Source organism: Notolepis coatsorum (assembly GCF_963971535.1).
Source record: "Notolepis coatsorum genome assembly, contig: SCAFFOLD_506, whole genome shotgun sequence".
Classification (NCBI taxonomy): Eukaryota; Metazoa; Chordata; class Actinopteri; order Aulopiformes; family Paralepididae; genus Notolepis; species Notolepis coatsorum.
Genome location: NW_028171715.1, coordinates 5,134 through 29,316, shown reverse-complemented (window position 1 = coordinate 29,316; position 24,183 = coordinate 5,134). Strand labels below are relative to the sequence as shown.

The 24,183-nt window shown below is 45.2% G+C and overlaps 1 protein-coding gene across 1 annotated transcript in view; it reads left to right on the top strand.

The window, feature by feature from the left end:
- Window positions 1-23,051, top strand: part of pcxb (pyruvate carboxylase b) — a gene marked incomplete at both ends in the record, with an annotated part of 123,127 nt that extends 100,076 nt beyond the window's left edge. The window contains 3 exons of the mRNA XM_084339127.1: window positions 13,005-13,162; window positions 18,256-18,342; window positions 22,062-23,051. Coding sequence (XP_084195253.1) covers window positions 13,005-13,162; window positions 18,256-18,342; window positions 22,062-23,051 — 1,235 coding nt within the window. The remainder of the gene's footprint in view (window positions 1-13,004; window positions 13,163-18,255; window positions 18,343-22,061) is intronic.
- Between the last annotated feature and the right edge of the window lie 1,132 nt (window positions 23,052-24,183).

The following is a 24,183-nucleotide window of genomic DNA, read 5'->3' as shown; positions in this document are numbered from 1 at the left end:
AGTCACAAGAGCTACAGTCCAGCTACAGTCACAAGAGTTACAGCTACAGTCACAAGAGTTACAGTTCAGCTACAGTCACAAGAGCTACAGTCCAGCTACAGTCACAAGAGTTACAGCTACAGTCACAAGAGTCCAGCTACAGTCACAAGAGTCCAGCTACAGTCACAAGAGTTACATCTACAGTCACAAGAGTCCAGCTACAGTCACAAGAGTTACAGTCCAGCTACAGTCACAAGAGCTACAGTCCATCTACAGTCACAAGAGCTACAGTCCATCTACAGTCACAAGAGCTACAGTCCAGCTACAGTCACAAGAGCTACAGTCCAGCTACAGTCACAAGAGTTACAGTACAGCTACAGTCACAAGAGCTACAGTCCAGCTACAGTCACAAGAGTCCAGCTACAGTCACAAGAGCTACAGTCCAGCTACAGTCACAAGAGCTACAGTCCATCTACAGTCACAAGAGTTACAGTCCAGCTACAGTCACAAGAGTCCAGCTACAGTCACAAGAGCTACAGTCACAAGAGTCCAGCTACAGTCACAAGACCTACAGTCACAAGAGTCCAGCTACAGTCACAAGAGCTATAGTCACAAGAGTCCAGCTACAGTCACAGGAGCTACAGTCACAAGAGTCCAGCTACAGTCATAAGAGCTACAGTCCAGCTACAGTCACAAGAGTTACAGTCCAGCTACAGTCACAAGAGTTACAGTCCAGCTACAGTCACAAGAGCTACAGTCCATCTACAGTCACAAGAGCTACAGTCCATCTACAGTCACAAGAGTTACAGTCCAGCTACAGTCACAAGAGTTACAGTCCAGCTACAGTCACAAGAGCTACAGTCCAGCTACAGTCACAAGAGCTACAGTCCAGCTACAGTCACAAGAGCTACAGTCCAGCTACAGTCACAAGAGCTACAGTCCATCTACAGTCACAAGAGTTACAGTCCAGCTACAGTCACAAGAGTCCAGCTACAGTCACAAGAGCTACAGTCACAAGAGTCCAGCTACAGTCACAAGAGCTACAGTCACAAGAGTCCAGCTACAGTCACAAGAGCTACAGTCACAAGAGTCCAGCTACAGTCACAAGACATACAGTCACAAGAGTTCAGCTACAGTCACAAGAGTCCAGCTACAGTCACAAGAGTCCAGCTACAGTCACAAGAGTCCAGCTACAGTCACAGGAGTTACAGCTACAGTCACAAGAGCTACAGTCCAGCTACAGTCACAAGAGCTACAGTCCAGCTACAGTCACAAGAGTTACAGCTACAGTCACAAGAGTCCAGCTACAGTCACAAGATCTACAGTCACAAGAGTCCAGCTACAGTCACAAGAGTCCAGCTACAGTCACAAGAGTCCAGCTACAGTCACAAGAGCTACAGTCCAGCTACAGTCACAAGAGCTACAGTTCAGCTACAGTCACAAGAGCTACAGTCACAAGAGTCCAGCTACAGTCACAAGAGTTACAGCTACAGTCACAAGAGTCCAGCTACAGTCACAAGAGCTACAGTTCAGCTACAGTCACAAGAGCTACAGTCACAAGAGTCCAGCTACAGTCACAAGAGCTACAGTTCAGCTACAGTCACAAGAGCTACAGTCACAAGAGTCCAGCTACAGTCACAAGAGTTACAGCTACAGTCACAAGAGTCCAGCTACAGTCACAAGAGTTACAGCTACAGTCACAAGAGTCCAGCTACAGTCACAAGAGCTACAGTCACAAGAGTCCAGCTACATTCACAAGAGTCCAGCTACAGTCACAAGAGTTACAGCTACAGTCACACGAGTTACAGCTACAGTCACAAGAGCTACAGTCCAGCTACAGTCACAAGAGTTAGTCACAAGAGTTCAGCTACAGTCACAAGAGTTACAGCTACAGTCACAAGAGTTACAGCTACAGTCACAAGAGTCCAGCTACAGTCACAAGAGTCCAGCTACAGTCACAATACCTACAGTCACAACAGTCCAGCTACAGTCACAAGACCTACAGTCACAACAGTCCAGCTACAGTCACAAGACCTACAGTCACAACAGTCCAGCTACAGTAACAAGAGTTACAGTCACAACAGTCCAGCTACAGTAACAAGAGTTACAGCTACAGTCACAAGAGTTACAGTCCACCTACATATAATAGACAATTACACACACACACACATACATACATACATACATACATACATACATACATACATACATACATACATACATACATACATACATACATAATGTACTCCCACAGACACACACAGACATGCACATAGACACACACGCTTACAGGCACACTCACACACACAGCAAAACGTACACTCAGTTATACTGCATACGTACAAACACACATTATGTGCGCATACACAGACTACGTACAAACACAGAGTGAAGGCACATATTGTACACATACACAGACACACATTGTAATATTAAGTGCAAACACACAGAGAAAGCACACATGCTGTATACACACACACACACAGGCTTCTAGTTCACCCTTCTTTCTCTCTTCATTTGTCTTGTCTTAATTTTCTCCTCTTTCCTCTATCTCTTTCCCCCATCTCTCTCCTCTCTCACTCTCCTTTCCTCTCTCACTTTCCTTTCTCTCTTTTCCTCTGACTTTTATCTTTCCTTCCATTTATCATCCATGCATGTTTGTTCTTCCTTATTGTCTCATAAGGTGCGTGTGTGTGTGTGGTTGTGTGTGTATTTCAAGTTTTGTTTTATGTGTCGCATATAAGGTATAAAATAAAATACAACCTAAAGTACAAATGAAGTGCCAATGCAAACAAGTACAAAATGCTAACTTTTTTAAATGCAAAAATTAGGTGTGGATGTAGTGCAAATATTTTAGTAATAAATAGATACAAATATGGTGTAGTGTTAAAATGTGTTTAAAGTGTCTAAAGTGAATGCTAAAGGTGAGTGTTTAAAGTGAGTGTGTGCATGTGGATGTGTGTGCAATGAGTGTATATGGATGGGTTGATATTACATAGTCATTGAGCATCCTGATGGCCTGGGGATAGAAGCTCCTTTTGAGTGTCTCTGTACTGGCCATGAGACTCCGGTAGTGCTTGCCTGACCGCAGCAGTGCAAAGAGGCAGTTGTTTGGATGGCTAGAGTCTTTGACTATTATCTTAGCCTTGGCCCTGCAACGCCTGGTGTAAATGTCCCTGGAGAGTGGGAAGCCCACCTCCAATTGTGCGTTCGGTGTGGTCGTGTGCGGTGCTATTCCCAAACCAGGAGGTGATGTTACCAGTCAGGATGCTCTCTATTGTGCATGAGTAGAAGTTCTTTAAGATCTTCTGACCCACTCAAACGTGGTCAAATACGGCTCAATGTCGCTGCCTTCCTCCAGCCGTGGAACAATAGACTGCGTTCACACCCTCCCAGTCGACTCGCTGTGGACCAGCTGGCTGAGGACCGGGGGCTTCCTGCACTGGAGCCCTCGCTGTGGACCAGCTGGCTGAGGACCGGGGGCTTCCTGCACTGGAGCCCTCGCTGTGGACCAGCTGGCTGAGGACCGGGGGCTTCCTGCACTGGAGCCCTCACTGGCGGCCAGGGCTGGGGTTCTGCCTCCTCCTATTCTCTCCAACTCATCCCTCAAATCATCCCTTGAATCTGCATTTGGTGGCACCTCCGCGCCTGCCTCACCATCTGCTCTTCCCACTCCATGGTCGTGTGCGGTGCTATTCCCAAACCAGGAGGTGATGTTACCAGTCAGGATGCTCTCTATTGTGCATGAGTAGAAGTTCTTTAAGATCTTCTGACCCACTCAAACGTGGTCAAATACGGCTCAATGTCGCTGCCTTCCTCCAGCCGTGGAACAATAGACTGCGTTCACACCCTCCCAGTCGACTCGCTGTGGACCAGCTGGCTGAGGACCGGGGGCTTCCTGCACTGGAGCCCTCGCTGTGGACCAGCTGGCTGAGGACCGGGGGCTTCCTGCACTGGAGCCCTCGCTGTGGACCAGCTGGCTGAGGACCGGGGGCTTCCTGCACTGGAGCCCTCACTGGCGGCCAGGGCTGGGGTTCTGCCTCCTCCTATTCTCTCCAACTCATCCCTCAAATCATCCCTTGAATCTGCATTTGGTGGCACCTCCGCGCCTGCCTCACCATCTGCTCTTCCCACTCCATGGATAAGCTCCTTCTGGAGGAGGCGCTGCCCTAACGGGCACAGACTGACACAGGCCAGATCCCATTTGCAAGGCTTGCGGACACAGTGTGTGGAATTTTGATCATAATAGGATGTGTGAATCTAATTTCTCATCGCTATTTTCAAAACAAGGGTAAATGGACCTAATTACTCGCAGGCAGGCTGCTGATCTAGCAAAGCAACAACATGCACATTAATTTCACATGCATTTCTCATCCATTTCGTGGGAGCTGTGATTTCCCTGATGAGACGAAAATGGATCAAAAACAAACAAAATGGCACCACTGTATAACTCGGAAAAAGGTAAAAGGTTTCTTTTATTAAATAGATTTTTAAACGTGTGATCAGTCGACACATTTCTGGGTTCTCACTCAGTTAATTGTGGAAATGAATTATGAATGCGTTAATTAGGCAATTGTTTCTTCGGGTGTCACAGACAACGTATGTCATATTCACATGACCAGACTCTCGTCATCGTTAATTGGAATCATAAACACAACTGCTCTGTAAGTGAAGACGGGTTTCTTGTCCATGTCAGACACGTATCAAGGAGGCAAAAAGAAGGGTAGTCCTGGTCAGAACAACGGGGCAGACTACAATATATTTGCATTTGTTAGCCATGACACTAAACAATAACCATGACAATCTAAACAATAAATCCATGATGATTTGGAAAAATTACATCCAGATGTTTTATTTTAAATCTTTATTTCAGTAAATACAAACAATATAAAACAAAAACAAATCATTGATCTATAGCAATGAAATGGAAACAAATTAAAACAACATAACTCGAAAAGGAGTAGGAAGAAGTATACACTTATTTAATCCTACCCCTTTTCCACTACTCAATGAATGTACTAATTTAAACCCTTACAAAACAAATATATATGCAAAACAAAAAAATTATATATGTAAAACATGAAAGAAAGAAAATAAAAATGTAAACACCCCTTAATGTCAAACCCCTTCCTCATTCCTGTACCTCGTGAAAATGATTTCTTTATATTCTTTAATTCAGTTTGAATTGTCTCATGTTTGGACATTGCTTTAGCACCACATTCAGACTGTTCCACAGTTTCAATCCACATATGGAAATGCAGTGTCTTCTCCTGGTAGTGCGTACACTAATAACTTTTAAATTGAGTTTCCCCCTCAGATTATAACCCTCCTCTCTATCAAAGAACAGTTCTTGAATGTTTCCTGGAAACAACCTTTAGTCAGGGGAGTGTCATGGTTTCTCCATAGAGCTCCATTGTACTTTTAGTCAGGGGAGTGCCATGGTTTCTCCATAGAGCCCCTTTGTACTTTTAGTCAGGGGAGTGTCATGGTTTCTCCATAGAGCCCCATTGTACTTTTAGTCAGGGGAGTGTCATGGTTTCTCCATAGAGCCCCATTGTATTTTTAGTCAGGGGAGTGCCATGGTTTCTCCATAGAGCCTCATTGTACTTTTAGTCAGGGGAGTGCCATGGTTTCTCCATAGAGCTCCATTATACTTTTAGTCAGGGGAGTGTCATGGTTTCTCCATAGAGCCTCATTGTACTTTTAGTCAGGGGAGTGCCATGGTTTCTACATAGAGCTCCATTATACTTTTAGTCAGGGGAGTGTCATGGTTTCTACATAGAGCTCCATTATACTTTTAGTCAGGGGAGTGCCATGGTTTCTACATAGAGCTCCATTATACTTTTAGTCATGGGAGTGTCATGGTTTCTACATAGAGCTCCATTATACTTTTAGTCAGGGGAGTGTCATGGTTTCTCCATAGAGCCTTATTGTACTTTTAGTCAGGGGAGTGCCATGGTTTCTACATAGAGCTCCATTATACTTTTAGTCAGGGGAGTGTCATGGTTTCTCCATAGAGCCCCATTGTACTTTTAGTCAGGGGAGTGCCATGGTTTCTCCATAGAGCATCATTGTACTTTTAGTCAGGGGAGTGCCATGGTTTCTCCATAGAGCCTCATTGTACTTTTAGTCAGGGGAGTGCCATGGTTTCTCCATAGAGCCTCATTGTACTTTTAGTCAGGGGAGTGTCATGGTTTCTCCATAGAGCCCATTTGTACTTTTAGTCAGGGGAGTGTCATGGTTTCTCCATAGAGCTCCATTATACTTTTAGTCAGGGGAGTGTCATGGTTTCTCCATAGAGCCTCATTGTACTTTTAGTCAGGGGAGTGTCATGGTTTCTCCATAGAGTTCCATTATACTTTTAGTCAGGGGAGTGTCATGGTTTCTCCATAGAGCTCCATTATACTTTTAGTCAGGGGAGTGTCATGGTTTCTCCATAGAGCTCCATTATACGTTTAGTCAGGGGAGTGCCATGGTTTCTCCATAGAGCCTCATTGTACTTTTAGTCAGGGGAGTGTCATGGTTTCTCCATAGAGCCCCTTTGTACTTTTAGTCAGGGGAGTGCCATGGTTTCTCCATAGAGCCCCTTTGTACTTTTAGTCAGGGGAGTGCCATGGTTTCTCCATAGAGCTCCATTATACTTTTAGTCAGGGGAGTGCCATGGTTTCTCCATAGAGCCCCTTTGTACTTTTAGTCAGGGGAGTGTCATGGTTTCTCCATAGAGCCCCATTGTACTTTTAGTCAGGGGAGTGCCATGGTTTCTCCATAGAGCTCCATTGTACTTTTAGTCAGGGGAGTGTCATGGTTTCTCCATAGAGCTCCATTATACGTTTAGTCAGGGGAGTGTCATGGTTTCTTCATAGAGCTCCATTGTACTTTTAGTCAGGGGAGTGTCATGGTTTCTCCATAGAGCTCCATTGTACTTTTAGTCAGGGGAGTGTCATGGTTTCTCCATAGAGCTTCATTGTACTTTTAGTCAGGGGAGTGTCATGGTTTCTACATAGAGCTCCATTATACTTTTAGTCAGGGGAGTGTCATGGTTTCTCCATAGAGCCTCATTGTACTTTTAGTCAGGGGAGTGTCATGGTTTCTCCATAGAGCCTCATTGTACTTTTAGTCAGGGGAGTGCCATGGTTTCTCCATAGAGTCTCTTTGTACTTTTAGTCAGGGGAGTGCCATGGTTTCTCCATAGAGTCCCTTTGTACTTTTAGTCAGGGGAGTGTCATGGTTTCTCCATAGAGCCTCATTGTACTTTTAGTCAGGGGAGTGTCATGGTTTCTCCATAGAGCCTCATTGTACTTTTAGTCAGGGGAGTGTCATGGTTTCTCCATAGAGCCGTTTATACTTTTAGTCAGGGGAGTGCCATGGTTTCTCCATAGAGCCTCATTGTACTTTTAGTCAGGGGAGTGCCATGGTTTCTCCATAGAGCCTCATTGTACTTTTAGTCAGGGGAGTGTCATGGTTTCTCCATAGAGCCTCATTGTACTGTTAGTCAGGGGAGTGTCATGGTTTCTCCATAGAGCCCCATTGCACTTTTAGTCAGGGGAGTGTCATGGTTTCTCCATAGAGCCCCATTGTACTTTTAGTCAGGGGAGTGCCATGGTTTCTCCATAGAGCCCCATTGTACTTTTAGTCAGGGGAGTGTCATGGTTTCTCCATAGAGCCCCATTGTACTTTTAGTCAGGGGAGTGTCATGGTTTCTCCATAGAGCTCCATTATACTTTTAGTCAGGGGAGTGTCATGGTTTCTCCATAGAGCCCCATTGTACTTTTAGTCAGGGGAGTGCCATGGTTTCTCCATAGAGCCTCATTGTACTTTTAGTCAGGGGAGTGCCATGGTTTCTCCATAGAGCCTCATTGTACTTTTAGTCAGAGGAGTGCCATGGTTTCTCCATAGAGCCTCATTGTACTTTTAGTCAGGGGAGTGTCATGGTTTCTCCATAGAGCCTCATTGTACTTTTAGTCAGGGGAGTGTCATGGTTTCTCCATAGAGCCCATTTGTACTTTTAGTCAGGGGAGTGTCATGGTTTCTCCATAGAGCTCCATTATACTTTTAGTCAGGGGAGTGTCATGGTTTCTCCATAGAGCCCCATTGTACTTTTAGTCAGGGGAGTGCCATGGTTTCTCCATAGAGCCTCATTGTACTTTTAGTCAGGGGAGTGCCATGGTTTCTCCATAGAGCCTCATTGTACTTTTAGTCAGAGGAGTGCCATGGTTTCTCCATAGAGCCTCATTGTACTTTTAGTCAGGGGAGTGTCATGGTTTCTCCATAGAGCCTCATTGTACTTTTAGTCAGGGGAGTGTCATGGTTTCTCCATAGAGCCCATTTGTACTTTTAGTCAGGGGAGTGTCATGGTTTCTCCATAGAGCTCCATTATACTTTTAGTCAGGGGAGTGTCATGGTTTCTCCATAGAGCCCCATTGTACTTTTAGTCAGGGGAGTGCCATGGTTTCTCCATAGAGCCTCATTGTACTTTTAGTCAGGGGAGTGCCATGGTTTCTCCATAGAGCCTCATTGTACTTTTAGTCAGAGGAGTGCCATGGTTTCTCCATAGAGCCTCATTGTACTTTTAGTCAGGGGAGTGTGATGGTTTCTCCATAGAGCCTCATTGTACTTTTAGTCAGGGGAGTGTCATGGTTTCTCCATAGAGCCCATTTGTACTTTTAGTCAGGGGAGTGTCATGGTTTCTCCATAGAGCTCCATTATACTTTTAGTCAGGGGAGTGCCATGGTTTCTCCATAGAGCCTCATTGTACTTTTAGTCAGGGGAGTGTCATGGTTTCTCCATAGAGCCCATTTGTACTTTTAGTCAGGGGAGTGTCATGGTTTCTCCATAGAGCTCCATTATACTTTTAGTCAGGGGAGTGTCATGGTTTCTCCATAGAGCCTCATTGTACTTTTAGTCAGGGGAGTGTCATGGTTTCTCCATAGAGCCTCATTGTACTTTTAGTCAGGGGAGTGTCATGGTTTCTCCATAGAGTTCCATTATACTTTTAGTCAGGGGAGTGTCATGGTTTCTCCATAGAGCTCCATTATACTTTTAGTCAGGGGAGTGTCATGGTTTCTCCATAGAGCTCCATTATACGTTTAGTCAGGGGAGTGCCATGGTTTCTCCATAGAGCCTCATTGTACTTTTAGTCAGGGGAGTGTCATGGTTTCTCCATAGAGCCCCTTTGTACTTTTAGTCAGGGGAGTGTCATGGTTTCTCCATAGAGCCTCATTGTACTTTTAGTCAGGGGAGTGTCATGGTTTCTCCATAGAGCCCCATTGTACTTTTAGTCAGGGGAGTGCCATGGTTTCTCCATAGAGCCTCATTGTACTTTTAGTCAGGGGAGTGTCATGGTTTCTCCATAGAGCCCCTTTGTACTTTTAGTCAGGGGAGTGCCATGGTTTCTCCATAGAGTTCCATTATACTTTTAGTCAGGGGAGTGTCATGGTTTCTCCATAGAGCTCCATTATACTTTTAGTCAGGGGAGTGTCATGGTTTCTCCATAGAGCTCCATTATACTTTTAGTCAGGGGAGTGCCATGGTTTCTCCATAGAGCCCCTTTGTACTTTTAGTCAGGGGAGTGCCATGGTTTCTCCATAGAGCTCCATTATACTTTTAGTCAGGGGAGTGCCATGGTTTCTCCATAGAGCCCCTTTGTACTTTTAGTCAGGGGAGTGTCATGGTTTCTCCATAGAGCCTCATTGTACTTTTAGTCAGGGGAGTGTCATGGTTTCTCCATAGAGCCCCATTGTACTTTTAGTCAGGGGAGTGCCATGGTTTCTCCATAGAGCTCCATTGTACTTTTAGTCAGGGGAGTGTCATGGTTTCTCCATAGAGCCCCTTTGTACTTTTAGTCAGGGGAGTGTCATGGTTTCTCCATAGAGCTCCATTGTACTTTTAGTCAGGGGAGTGTCATGGTTTCTCCATAGAGCTCCATTGTACTTTTAGTCAGGGGAGTGTCATGGTTTCTACATAGAGCTCCATTATACTTTTAGTCAGGGGAGTGTCATGGTTTCTCCATAGAGCCTCATTGTACTTTTAGTCAGGGGAGTGTCATGGTTTCTCCATAGAGCCTCATTGTACTTTTAGTCAGGGGAGTGCCATGGTTTCTCCATAGAGTCTCTTTGTACTTTTAGTCAGGGGAGTGCCATGGTTTCTCCATAGAGTCCCTTTGTACTTTTAGTCAGGGGAGTGTCATGGTTTCTCCATAGAGCCTCATTGTACTTTTAGTCAGGGGAGTGTCATGGTTTCTCCATAGAGCCGTTTATACTTTTAGTCAGGGGAGTGCCATGGTTTCTCCATAGAGCCTCATTGTACTTTTAGTCAGGGGAGTGCCATGGTTTCTCCATAGAGCCTCATTGTACTTTTAGTCAGGGGAGTGTCATGGTTTCTCCATAGAGCCTCATTGTACTGTTAGTCAGGGGAGTGTCATGGTTTCTCCATAGAGCCCCATTGTACTTTTAGTCAGGGGAGTGTCATGGTTTCTCCATAGAGCCCCATTGTACTTTTAGTCAGGGGAGTGTCATGGTTTCTCCATAGAGCCCCATTGTACTTTTAGTCAGGGGAGTGCCATGGTTTCTCCATAGAGCCCCATTGTACTTTTAGTCAGGGGAGTGTCATGGTTTCTCCATAGAGCCCCATTGTACTTTTAGTCAGGGGAGTGTCATGGTTTCTCCATAGAGCCCCATTGTACTTTTAGTCAGGGGAGTGCCATGGTTTCTCCATAGAGTCCCTTTGTACTTTTAGTCAGGGGAGTGCCATGGTTTCTCCATAGAGTTCCATTTAGTCAGGGGAGTGTCATGGTTTCTCCATAGAGCCTCATTGTACTTTTAGTCAGGGGAGTGTCATGGTTTCTCCATAGAGCCCCTTTATACTTTTAGTCAGGGGAGTGTCATGGTTTCTACATAGAGCTCCATTATACTTTTAGTCAGGGGAGTGTCATGGTTTCTCCATAGAGCCTCATTGTACTTTTAGTCAGGGGAGTGTCATGGTTTCTCCATAGAGCCCCATTGTACTTTTAGTCAGGGGAGTGTCATGGTTTCTCCATAGAGCCCCATTGTACTTTTAGTCAGGGGAGTGTCATGGTTTCTCCATAGAGCCCCATTGTACTTTTAGTCAGGGGAGTGCCATGGTTTCTCCATAGAGCCCCATTGTACTTTTAGTCAGGGGAGTGTCATGGTTTCTCCATAGAGCCCCATTGTACTTTTAGTCAGGGGAGTGTCATGGTTTCTCCATAGAGCCTCATTGTACTTTTAGTCAGGGGAGTGCCATGGTTTCTCCATAGAGCCTCATTGTACTTTTAGTCAGGGGAGTGCCATGGTTTCTCCAAAGCGCCACATTGTACTTTTAGTCAGGGGAGTGCCATGGTTTCTCCATAGAGTCCCATTGTACTTTTAGTCAGGGGAGTGGCATGGTTTCTCCATAGAGCCTCATTGTACTTTTAGTCAGGGGAGTGCCATGGTTTCTCCATAGAGCCCCTTTGTACTTTTAGTCAGGGGAGTGCCATGGTTTCTCCATAGAGCCTCATTGTACTTTTAGTCAAGGGAGTGCCATGGTTTCTCCATAGAGTCCCATTGTACTTTTAGTCAGGGGAGTGTCATGGTTTCTCCATAGAGCCTCATTGTACTTTTAGTCAGGGGAGTGCCATGGTTTCTCCATAGAGTCCCATTGTACTTTTAGTCAGTGGAGTGTCATGGTTTCTCCATAGAGCCTCATTGTACTTTTAGTCAGGGGAGTGTCATGGTTTCTCCATAGAGTCCCATTGTACTTTTAGTCAGGGGAGTGTCATGGTTTCTCCATAGAGCCCCATTGTACTTTTAGTCAGGGGAGTGTCATGGTTTCTCCATAGAGCCTCATTGTACTTTTAGTCAGGGGAGTGCCATGGTTTCTCCATAGAGCCTCATTGTACTTTTAGTCAGGGGAGTGCCATGGTTTCTCCAAAGCGCCACATTGTACTTTTAGTCAGGGGAGTGCCATGGTTTCTCCATAGAGTCCCATTGTACTTTTAGTCAGGGGAGTGGCATGGTTTCTCCATAGAGCCTCATTGTACTTTTAGTCAGGGGAGTGCCATGGTTTCTCCATAGAGCCCCTTTGTACTTTTAGTCAGGGGAGTGCCATGGTTTCTCCATAGAGCCTCATTGTACTTTTAGTCAGGGGAGTGCCATGGTTTCTCCATAGAGTCCCATTGTACTTTTAGTCAGGGGAGTGTCATGGTTTCTCCATAGAGCCTCATTGTACTTTTAGTCAGGGGAGTGCCATGGTTTCTCCATAGAGTCCCATTGTACTTTTAGTCAGGGGAGTGTCATGGTTTCTCCATAGAGCCTCATTGTACTTTTAGTCAGGGGAGTGTCATGGTTTCTCCATAGAGTCCCATTGTACTTTTAGTCAGGGGAGTGTCATGGTTTCTCCATAGAGCCTCATTGTACTTTTTTAGCACCACAGCTCAACGCAGGTACAGTAGGGGGCACCTCAGTCACATGATTCAGCGGGTATTGCTGGTTGGTTCGAAAACCCATCTATATGAGGACGTTTCGGCCACCGATGTGGAAGTAAACAACCACCGTGCTGACTGGGACCAGCGTTCTGAACCTTTCATTCTATTCAATAGAATTCTGGTCCCGGCGCTTCCAAGGCGCTGAATTTCCATATGGTTGTCGAGGAAACGTCGTCAACATCGAGCTTACCTTAGCTTGTCCGACGTTGATCTCCATGACCACATGACCAAGACATCCTGTGGTGGCCATTTTAAGTACCACAGCCCAATGGCTGTTCAGGTTTTGTCGATTTAAAAACAAATTCTCATTCCGTCCAGTGTGATTGTGTGGTTCCCCAGATTCGACTAATACTGGATAACATTTGGAAACTGGTCCTAATGTTGTTCAAAGGGTACTTGTACATAATAATTTAATACATATTGAGAGTCAATGAGTTTGAATATGTCCTCCAGTGATGTCATCGGTGAAGACAACAGTGGAGACTGAGTCTCTGTGTTGAGTTAATGAATGAATGAGTATCGTCTCCCTCCCCCTCCCCTCCAGGCATCGCCCTGGAGAACGTCTATGACTACAGCGAGTACTGGGAGGTGGCCCGCGGCCTGTACGCCCCCTTCGACTGCACCGCCACCATGAAGTCCGGCAACGCCGACGTGTACGAGAACGAGATCCCAGGGGGCCAGTACACCAACCTGCACTTCCAGGTACGAGTATGAGTGCACTTGTCGTTAGATTGAACCATTGCACTAGATATTTAGACACGAGGTACTTTATCATTGCCACACAGCAACACTGTTGGTGGAAGAAGCCGGTGGAGGACGTACACAGTTCCTTTACTTGAGTAAACGTAGAAATACTCAGACAAATGAGTACTCTGGTCAAAGTCAAAGTCCTCCATTCAAATGTTACTTAAGTAAAAGTAGAGGGGTATTTTTTATTTAATGTACTTACGTATCTAAAGCAGCGGTTCTCAAACTACGGGTCGCCACCCAAATTGGATGGAGTTTTCCACCTGGCCGCTGTGTGTATTTGCCACGTCTCGCCCCTGCATCAACGGAGGCACAGTATTTCGATACACATCATACATCCTGCGCAGGTATAATCACTGAGGCCACGTCTGGTCTTTTGTGAGTCAGAGGAGCGCAAAGTGCCGCGACGTGCATGCGCGAGCGTGCGTGACGGCCCTGCGCAGGTATCCCGTCTGGTCTTTTGTGAGTCAATGTGTACTCAGATATTTGTGATCGACACTGTCGCGTAACTAAAGCACTTCCAGGTGGGTGGGGGGGGGGGGGGGGGGCTTTCCAGGTCAAGCATATAAAGCTGATGATAAAGTTGATTCATTTAACCTGGACACTCGCAATGGATAGGTCTGTTGTCAGAAGCGGCGCGTCACGTGCGTGTGTTCCAAATGCTGGCAAGAGAAAGGCAGAATTTTGTAGTAGCGATACCAGAACTACTATGAAACGGAGTAAAAGAAGTTATGATCCTAAATACTTGGCATATGGATTTACTTGGACGTGCCAAGAAGATGACCTGAGACCACAGTGCGTTTAGTGTTTTACGAGATCCTTTCTAACGAGAGCTTTAAACCAAGTAAATTACAGCGGCACTTGGAAACTAAGCATCCTGAATTTAAAACGGTGATTCACCGTATATTGAAAGTTGTTAACCTTCTGTAGTGTGAAAGTGTTAACCCTTTGTTGTGTGGCAGTGAAAAGGGTTAACCTTCTGTATTGTCGCAGTGAAAGGGTTAACCCGTTGGTAGTGTGGTCATGAAAGGGTTAACACATTAATATCGACAGTCCTAATACATATATATAATATGTACGGGTTGGTTCCCCAGCAGATCAATAAGCCTAGCAGAGGGTACGAGGACAGACAAACAAGTCAATCAATAAAATCAAGTCATAAATAGTGTTATTTATTTCATTAATAGTGTTATTATTTATTTCCTGACTTTTTTTATCTGTGAAGATCCCGGAAAGGGTTATTAATATTTGGTTATGTGTGGCTTTCTGGAAAACAATAAATGTTTACGTTTAGGCACCCCCCTGCGATCGTCACACTTTTTCTGTTACAAACTGACCCCGGCCCCCACCAGAGAAGGGACAGGTTATGTGGCCCTGAGCCCTCACAGGACAAGGTTTGGAGACCCCTGGTCTAGTCAGGTAATGTGTTAGATCGTCTGAAGGGTGCGTGCTGTACGAGTCGTGGAAGGGGAAGGGAGGCGGCCCCCCCAGAGATGCATCCTGTGAAACAGGGCCCTGATTGCTTTGAAAGCGCTGAACAAAAGTGTTGCCTCTAAGACCTGTTTACTTATTCTCTAATGCTAAGTGACACACAAAGTACAATATCAGAGGCTCAGTGTGTCTACACAGTGCACAGTGTCGTCTTTTAGACTTGTCACAGGCAATTTGACGGCGACTGAATGCACATTTGTAGCCTCGTTTTCAGCTATTAAAGCCCAAATCTGTAGTCTTTTTTTTGTTTGATCTGTAAATGGAAAAAGAACCTTTTGGATTTTTTATCTCAATATTTTGTCTATTTTACTCCAGTGTTTATAAACATTGCCAACGTAAGCAAACCTTTTTCAGACACAAAATACAGTGAATACAATTAAAAAATGCACATTCATCAGTTGTCCTCCTTGTATCAAGAGCTCAGTCAATCAATTAGAGAATGAAAACGTTTGTTTATAGTACGTTTGGATCACTGACTGGGCCTTTAAAAGGGCAATGCTGCATAATTTTTATAATGAAAAATGTCATTCTTGCATCCCAGGACTGTTTAGTCAATAGTTGTGAACCATGCTCTTCTAAAGGTTTCGTGGTGGTGGGGGCCGCCTATTTGTTTATGTTCGGATCACAGACCGGGCCTTTAATGTCACAGACTATTAAGCAAAACAGTTTGTAAGTGACAGTGCAATGTTGCACATAAGGGCAGAGATCCTGGCTCCCAGTCTGGCATTTACTGTGAGCTGCAGACACCGGGGTGCCTTAACATTCTGTAGTGTGGTAGTGAAAGGGTTAACCGTATGTAGTGTGGTAGTGAAAGGGTTTAACCGGCTGTAGTGTGGTAGTGAAAGGGTTAACCGTATGTAGTGTGGTAGTGAAAGGGTTAACATTCTGTATTGTGGTCGTTTTTCAGCGACTTCGGCCATTGAGAAGCGCTATATAAATAAAATGTATTATTTATTATTATTATTTAAAGGGTTAACCTTATGTAGTGTGGTAGTGAAAGGGTTAACCTTCTGCAGTGTGGTAGTGAAAGGACTAACCTTATGTAGTGTGGCAGTGAAAGGGTTAACCGCATGTAGTGTGGTAGTGAAAGGGTTAAACGTATGTGGTGTGGTAGTGAAAGGGTTAACTGTCTGTAGTGAAAGGGTTAACCTTCTGTAGTGTGGTAGTGAACGGGTTAACCATGTGTAGCGTGGTAGTGAAAGGGTTAACCGCATGTAGTGAAAGGGGTAATGACTGACGAGGCTCTAGCTTGTTTATCGTCCCGACAAATGGATTCTCTGTAGATATAAGTGCTCCGAAAATATCTCCCGTCCCCGGATTGTCAATTATTGAAATATCACGGGGTAATGAGACCGGTTCTTTTTTTCAGTTCTGATGCCAAATTGGATTCGACTCGCTAGGCAGAGAACCCATTGGGTACACGTCCAGAGTGAATGTAAAGTGAACCTTTATTTATAGAACGACAACAACGTGTTTCACACATTTTTAAGATCAAAATTGAAAGGTAAAAAGCAAGTTTGCAAATGATGCACTAGATGCAAACGCATTATACCAAACCTAACGGGTTAAGAACATGTGTTCCAATGCCTTCCTGCCGCGACCTCACATGTCCAAGACCAATAAAGTATTATTGTAACTGAGGGGTACAATTCCCTGACTGTATTACTAGATATGATACTTACTACCACTACCTTTGTACTTAATATTCGGCCACCCAGTACTCGGCATAAATATATTATGATGAACACTGTCACGTAGATGAAACGGATCCAACACAAATGTACGAATTAGAAATAGGTCTTTATTTCTACACAGCGATGGTGTGTAGAGCAAGCACTTAATCAAATCAATCACATTTATGAATGGGAATTAGTATGCACTTTTATGGCAAGAGTATTCGTCGGTATATCAATAGAGAATGTCCAATCTCTGAAGGCGCAGGTGGTACATATACGACCTGGAATAGTTTAAGGAATAACAGCAGTGATACTTTAATGATTATAGACTGGATACACTAGGGGGGGTTAATCCGGTCGCTTGTAAGCCGACAGGAGTAGGAAGGGGGGGGGGGGTAGAATCCGGCTGCCTCATCCGGCCAAGGGTATCCCAGGTGAACCCACTGTAGTGCCGTTCAATGCGCCGGCGATCCTTGGACCACAGATGAAAGCAGGTGGACTCTTTGTGGGCCGGCGTCCTCCGGTCCACGGAGGAGAGACGTGAAGCGACCTCGTCTTGCAGAGCGTCTCCTCACCTTGCGTCCTCTCCAGGGGGGGGGTTCCAACACACGGCAGTGTCTTTATCCATGGAATAATCAACGTATACAAAGCATAATCCGTGCCGGGGAAGGCGGGCTGTCGTCGGTAGAATAATCCGGTATACAGGTCCACTCGCTCGTCGGCTCTGGGGCTCCTCGGGTGCAGCTTCACGTGGGGTCAACCACCCTGGATAAGCAGCCAGTTCTCTGCCCGAAACGATGGGGTACTGACTACGGTAGTATTCTCACCGCACGAAGCACTATATATTAACAGACTATTATTAGCTTAATAGACTACGTCCAACTCGACGATATAGTGCCAAATATGACTATTCAAATATTAATATACACGATGTCTCAATACCGATGGTAAGCCGAACTTGGCCTTACTCCCACACGTGGCGTCGCGGGGAGGCTTTACGTCTGTGACTCTATTGGAGGGTAAGAAACTGGACTGAAAAGGAAGTCCTACTTTAGTAGCGCAGTATATATACGCACTATGAACAAATAGTCCCATTAGTGGTGCGGTAGCCAGATTCCTACGCGGAACTAGGACTTGTTCGTACATGTTGAGCGGTACGTTTGAACTGGGTCTGAGGGGTATGGCAGCCTGGCACCAAGGTCTCGACCAATAGTAGAATGGAGACTATTATGGGATGTTCAGTAGGCTAGAATGGATATTCAATGCATATTGTACAAGGAATATACAAGGGATATCAGGGAATATTAGAGAATATACAAATACAATTAAATATATATATATAAATAAATATATATATTCGGTTTAATCTGGCCCTTCACAACAATTATCTTACTTTAAAAAATATATATACAGTATATAAGTAAAAAAATTACAAACTTTATAAAGAAATTTAAGAAAACAACAATGAGCATGAATATTTTTTTTTTTTTTTTTTTACAAATGAACAAATAGCCCTACAGTATGAACAAACAGAGCAAAAACAAATACGTTTTATATAAATAAATATACAAAATAAAAAGGAAGGGGGAGGTAGCTATGGCTTAGGTCCACATCACTTCTCTGTAAGTATCAGGGTCCTGTGCGTGGGTGATACAGGGTCTCCAAGTTTTCTCAAATTTGGCTAGAGATCCTTTCAATGAGAACTTAATTTTTTCCAGTTTTGGAGCCTGTAGGACCCCCTTCATCCTACTGCTGTGTGTAGGTGTAGAGATGCTTCCACTCATCTTCCATTGTTTCATTTGTTCATTCGTTCCTCTTTCACTGATTCTGGGCTCACAGCACAGGGCATTCACTCCTCTCTTCTTCTCTTGCTGATTCTAGGCTCACAGCATGGGACTCGGCCACAAGTTCAAGGAAGTGAAGAAAGCCTACGTGGAGGCCAACAAACTGCTGGGTGACCTCATCAAGGTAAGACGAGAGACGGACATCGCGTGAAGTCGTCAGCGCGAGACGACGACGTGTGAACTCATGAAGATGAGACGTGCTATGATGACACGTGACCTCTTCAAGATGAGACGTGAGACAATAACCACTGACCTCATCGATGTGAGACGCGAAACAGATAACATTTGGGGTCATCAAGATGAGACAAATAACAGGCGACTCTGGCCATAGTTTATAGCACAATGAATAGTTTGATCAGATCATTTTTATTGGTTAATGGTGTCTTAATCAATCAACCTATTTGGAAAATGTCATTGAACAGAAATAGTGCATTCACAATACTGTGTACTTTAATTATTATCATTAGTCTAACCTGCAGGGCATTGCACGTGGGTGTAACTCCCTTTGGATGATTCTCTCAGTCACAATTCTTCTCCCTGTTTCCACTATTTTGCAACGGTACTGGCTGAAATCCCTCAGTACCTATACAATCAGACAGAAGCTACTAACCCTACTAGCCTCAGTACCTACACAATCAGACAGAAGCTACTAACCCTACTACCCTCAGTACCTACACAATCAGACAGAAGCTACTAACCCTACTACCCTCAGTACCTACACAATCAGACAGAAGCTACTAACCCTACTACCCACATTACCTACACAATCAGACAGAAGCTACTAACCCTACTAGCCTCAGTACCTACACAATCAGACAGAAGCTACTAGCCTCAGTACCTACACAATCAGACAGAAGCTACTAGCCTCAGTACCTACACAATCAGACAGAAGCTACTAGCCTCAGTACCTACACAATCAGACAGAAGCTACTAACCCTACTACCCTCAGTACAGGGCTCCAGACTAACTTTTTTCACCACCGTTCCAGAACCGTCCCGAAATAGAGTTTTAACCGTCCCAAAGTGAATGTAAACCGTCCCACATTTTTTTTAATATATATAATCTATCAACGTCGATTTGATCATATGGGGACATATTTTGTGCTGATAATGGCACAGAGGGTGAGACCAACTGTGTAACGTACCTTTTGATTATTTTAAGCACAAAGTTAATAAGCAGCTATAACTAGAACGTGTCGATAACATACAGTTCCAATAGACAAATCAAATCACATTCAGCATGCCATCTTCGCAGTGTTGTTATGGAGCATGATAGCTAATTAGCCAATGTTCAGCTGCAAAAACTAATAATGTAAATTATGTTATAAGACATTGATATCAGGAGCTATCTGTAGCTACTGCTAGCCGGCTAGATGACGTTAGACAATGCATCATGTATTAAATAAAGTGAACTATTTAGTTTACTGGGTCATTTCGTTAAAACAGTGAGCTAACGTGAGCTACCTAGCTAACGGAGGTCTCATGCTGGCAGATCGATCGGCACGGGGCATCCCTATTGTTCTTAAACTGAAATGCGCATTTGTTGATATCAGGAGCTATCAGTAGCTAGCCAGTTAGACAACGCCTCATGTATTAAACAAAAAATAGTTGACTGTGTAGTTTTGTTTAAACAGTAACGTTAGCTCGGTAGCTAACGTTAGCTCACGAGCGATAGCTAGTTAGCCAACGCTAGCCAGCACTTGCGAAAACGAATGCCAGTGAGGTTGATATCAGGAGCTATCAGTAGCTAGATAACATTAGACAACGCCTCATGTATTAAACAAAAGTGAATAGATGACTGGGCCATTTTGTTTAATGCTTGTTATGTTGAAAGAGGAGCTCTGAGCTGCTCATGTCGTGGTTTGTTGACATGCCACAGGTCTGGGAGGGGGAGGAGGAGGAGGGGGAGGAGGAGGAGGAAGCCGTGCAGCAGCAGTGTGGCTGTGTGGCTGTGAGAGAAGAGCGAGTGAACCTAGTGTGGTTTGCTGATGAGAATGGTGGGCAGGAGCTGCAGCTGGATTAGCATATCGCTGCGTTGGGAGGCGGAGATAGTCATTTGATTCGGCAAATCACGCTACGTTTAGACTTCAGTGAACTCTGTCAACTTAGTCAGCACGAGACATGCACCATTTGACAGCAATATATGCACGCACTGACAGTCGGCTAATTGACATTTCCTGTGAAAAAATTTAAATCCTCTTCGTCCCGTTTGCGTCCCGGCAAAGATTTCTGTTCGTCCCAAATCAATATTTGATCGTCCAGGGGACGACGGGACATCGTTAGTCTCGAGCCCTGCCTCAGTACCTACACAATCAGACAGAAGCTACTTACCCTACTACCCTCAGAACCTACACAATCAGACAGAAGCTACTAACCCTACTACCTGCATTACCTACACAATCAGACAGAAGCTACTAATGTACCTAATGAAAGTAACCATACTAAGCATACTCAATAAAACCCAAGAATGCCTACTCGGCAATCATATCATCAAGTTAAAACTACTGAACCTCAGACACAGCCAAACTCTCTCCTGTCCCTTGAATTTAGCACCACCCTAGATGATGGTGATTGGTTGAAGAGATCCACACTTCACAGAACATCCCATCCTCTATTCCTAAAGGCTAAGACCTGCCAGACCTTTCTTCTGCATTGTTAGTGTTAAATGTAGTACAAAGAAATGTCTGTAAAGTGTGAGACTAATTATCAACTGGTAGTACAGCCTCATACTTGCAGACACGAGACTTACTGTCACCTCGAGAGGAAGTTACATTCCTGGCTAGCGTTAATGGCACCTGCATTGTTGGCGTCCACGATGTTGGCATTCAAGTTTGCCAACGTTCTCTGTGATCGTTACAAATGCCTCGGTCACTTTCCCATGTCCAGTTCCTGCTGCGGCTATTATAGCAAAGGTCTACTCAGTAGAATAGATGAATTCACTCCTGATTTTCCTGATCAGCACTGATCCCCCGTAATTAACCGACTCCCAGGCTCTTGTAGACTTATTTATATATGGTAAATGGTAAATGGCTGAATTTATATAGCAGCTTTTATCCAAAGCGCTTTACAATTTGTTCCTCACATTTGACCCATTCACTCACACATTCACACACCGACGGCAGAGGCAACCATGCAAGGTGCCAACCTGCTCATTGGGAGCAGTTAGGGGTTAAGTGTCTTGCTCAAGGACACGTCGACGCGCTGCCTGGGACGAGTGGGAACCTCTGGATTACCGGACGACTGCTCTACCTCCTGATCCACTGTCGCCCCCTTTAGACTACGACAATACCACAGTACATAAAACATCATATGAAAACAGTACATGCAACAGCACACAGTAACAACATACAGTAACAGACAACAGCACACAGTCCTGTTCAGCGAGGCTGTGGGGATGAAAGGGCCCAGTAGGGTCAGGTAGTGATTGAGTGGGTGTGTGATGTCCTGCTCTATTGGTGTCAGTAAAGCTACCCCGGCAACAAGAAGACTAGCAGTGGAATCCAATCTCTCCTGTTCATGGCCTTCCCTGAGAGAACTGTCCCTGAGAGAACCTTCCCTGAGAGAAACTTCCCTGAGAGAACCTTGATGGTGTAAAATGAATTAGGTATATTGTTAGTAAGTTAGCCATGTAATAAGCGGGATAATGTATAGCTATACTCGGTCATTGTCGCAAAATAATTGACCTTCACTGACGTTTAAAGAACACCTCGGCGAGGCGCCTCGGTGTTCTAAACTCCGTGTCGGTCAATTATTTTGCGACAATGACCTCGTAGCTATACATTATCCCTTACTTATATCAGGAGCCTCTGGTTCAGGATGTTCCATCAGGAGCCTCTGGTTCCAGGGGCAGGATGTTCCATCAGGAGCCTCTGGTTCCAGGGGCAGGATGTTCCATCAGGAGCCTCTGGTTCCAGGGGCAGGATGTTCCATCAGGAGCCTCTGGTTCCAGGGGCAGGATGTTCCATCAGGAGCCTCTGGTTCCAGGGGCAGGATGTTCCATCAGGAGCCTCTGGTTCCAGGGGCAGGATGTTCCATCAGGAGCCTCTGGTTCAGGATGTTCCATCAGGAGCCTCTGGTTCAGGATGTTCCATCAGGAGCCTCTGGTTCCAGGGGCAGGATGTTCCATCAGGAGCCTCTGGTTCAGGATGTTCCATCAGGAGCCTCTGGTTCAGGATGTTCCATCAGGAGCCTCTGGTTCAGGATGTTCCATCAGGAGCCTCTGGTTCCAGGGGCAGGATGTTCCATCAGGAGCCTCTGGTTCCAGGGGCAGGATGTTCCATCAGGAGCCTCTGGTTCAGGATGTTCCATCAGGAGCCTCTGGTTCAGGATGTTCCATCAGGAGCCTCATGTTCCAGCAGCAGGAAGTCTCCGGGAGCCTCTGGTTCCAGCAGCAGGAAGTGCCATCAGGAGCCTCATGTTCCAGCAGCAGGAAGTGCCATCAGGAGCCTCTGGTTCAGGATGTTCCATCAGGAGCCTCATGTTCCAGCAGCAGGAAGTCTCCGGGAGCCTCTGGTTCCAGCAGCAGGATGTTCCATCAGGAGCCTCATGTTCCAGCAGCAGGAAGTGCCATCAGGAGCCTCATGTTCCAGCAGCAGGATGTTCCATCAGGAGCCTCATGTTCCAGCAGCAGGAAGTGCCATCAGGAGCCTCATGTTCCAGCAGCAGGATGTTCCATCAGGAGCCTCATGTTCCAGCAGCAGGAAGTGCCATCAGGAGCCTCTGGTTCCAGCAGCAGGAAGTGCCATCAGGAGCCTCTGGTTCCAGCAGCAGGAAGTCTCCGGGAGCCTCTGGTTCCAGCAGCAGGAAGTCTCTGGGAGCCTCTGGCTCAGCCTAAGCTGGAATTAGCTTAGTTTGATTTGGCTCAGTGGATTTCTCTTTCTGGCTCCCAGGCCCCCGCTCTCTCCCTCTGCAACCCTCCCTGCTGATAATATATTGAGGTCTCTGGCAGCGATTGGTTCTGCCTTGCTGGCCCTGTTCCCTTGCTTGGCTGAAGCAAACAATCACAGATTACCTCTAATAGATTCGCTGCACTGAGCTTTCTGGATTCAATGTCCAACCTCTCTCTCTGGGACTGTCTCTCTCTCTCTCTCTCTCTCTCTCTCTCTCGCTCTCCCTCTCTCTCTCTGTCTCTATCTGTCTCTCTCTCTCTCTATCTCTCTATCTCTCTCTCTCTCTGTGTCTCTCTCTGTCTCTCTCTCTGTCTCTATTGGTCTAATATCTTACTCTCTTTCTCACTTTCATTATTGCTTGCTTTCTCTCTGTTCTTTTATGCTTCATTCAGTCCCCAGCTATTTTTCTTAATTTGCTCTCTCTCTCTCTCTCTCTCTCTCTCTCTCTCTCTCTCTCTCTCTCTCTCTCTCTCTCTCTCTCTCTCTCTCTCTCTCTCTCTCTCTCTCTCTCTCTCTCTCTCTCTCTCTCTCTCTTGGATTGCCTTCTAAATATTCAGTCTTTCATTATCTCTGCTTATATCTTGGTTCTTTCATCATTCTGTCATGGTTCTCTTCATCTCTCTTTCTCCTGTTCAGCCGTTCTCCTTCTCCCTTCTGTCTTTGAAAGACTCACTTGTCTGTCAGTCTTTCTCTCCCCTTAGCTCTCTTGTTTAGTTTCTTTTGTGTTTTGTTATCCTTCATTCTAGGAGTAAGAATGGACCAGCAGGTTGGTCACGGTGGCCCGCCTGGTTGCTGGTTCTATCCGTGGTACCGTCCGTGTGTACCAACCTGTTCCAATGACGGTTGTTGAAAACTAGCTTATGTTGGCTAAAATACTTGTGACAACACAGGCAGTTGAAATAACATGTCGTTGTGGTTGTGTCTGTCCTTGTATAAAGAAACCCTTACATATACGTACATACATACATAGGGCTGAATATATCGAGTTCATATTGATGTTGCGATATGAAAGAACACAATATCCATATCACAGAGACTGCATTTCTATGCCACTGTTAAATCATTTTGAAGATGCAA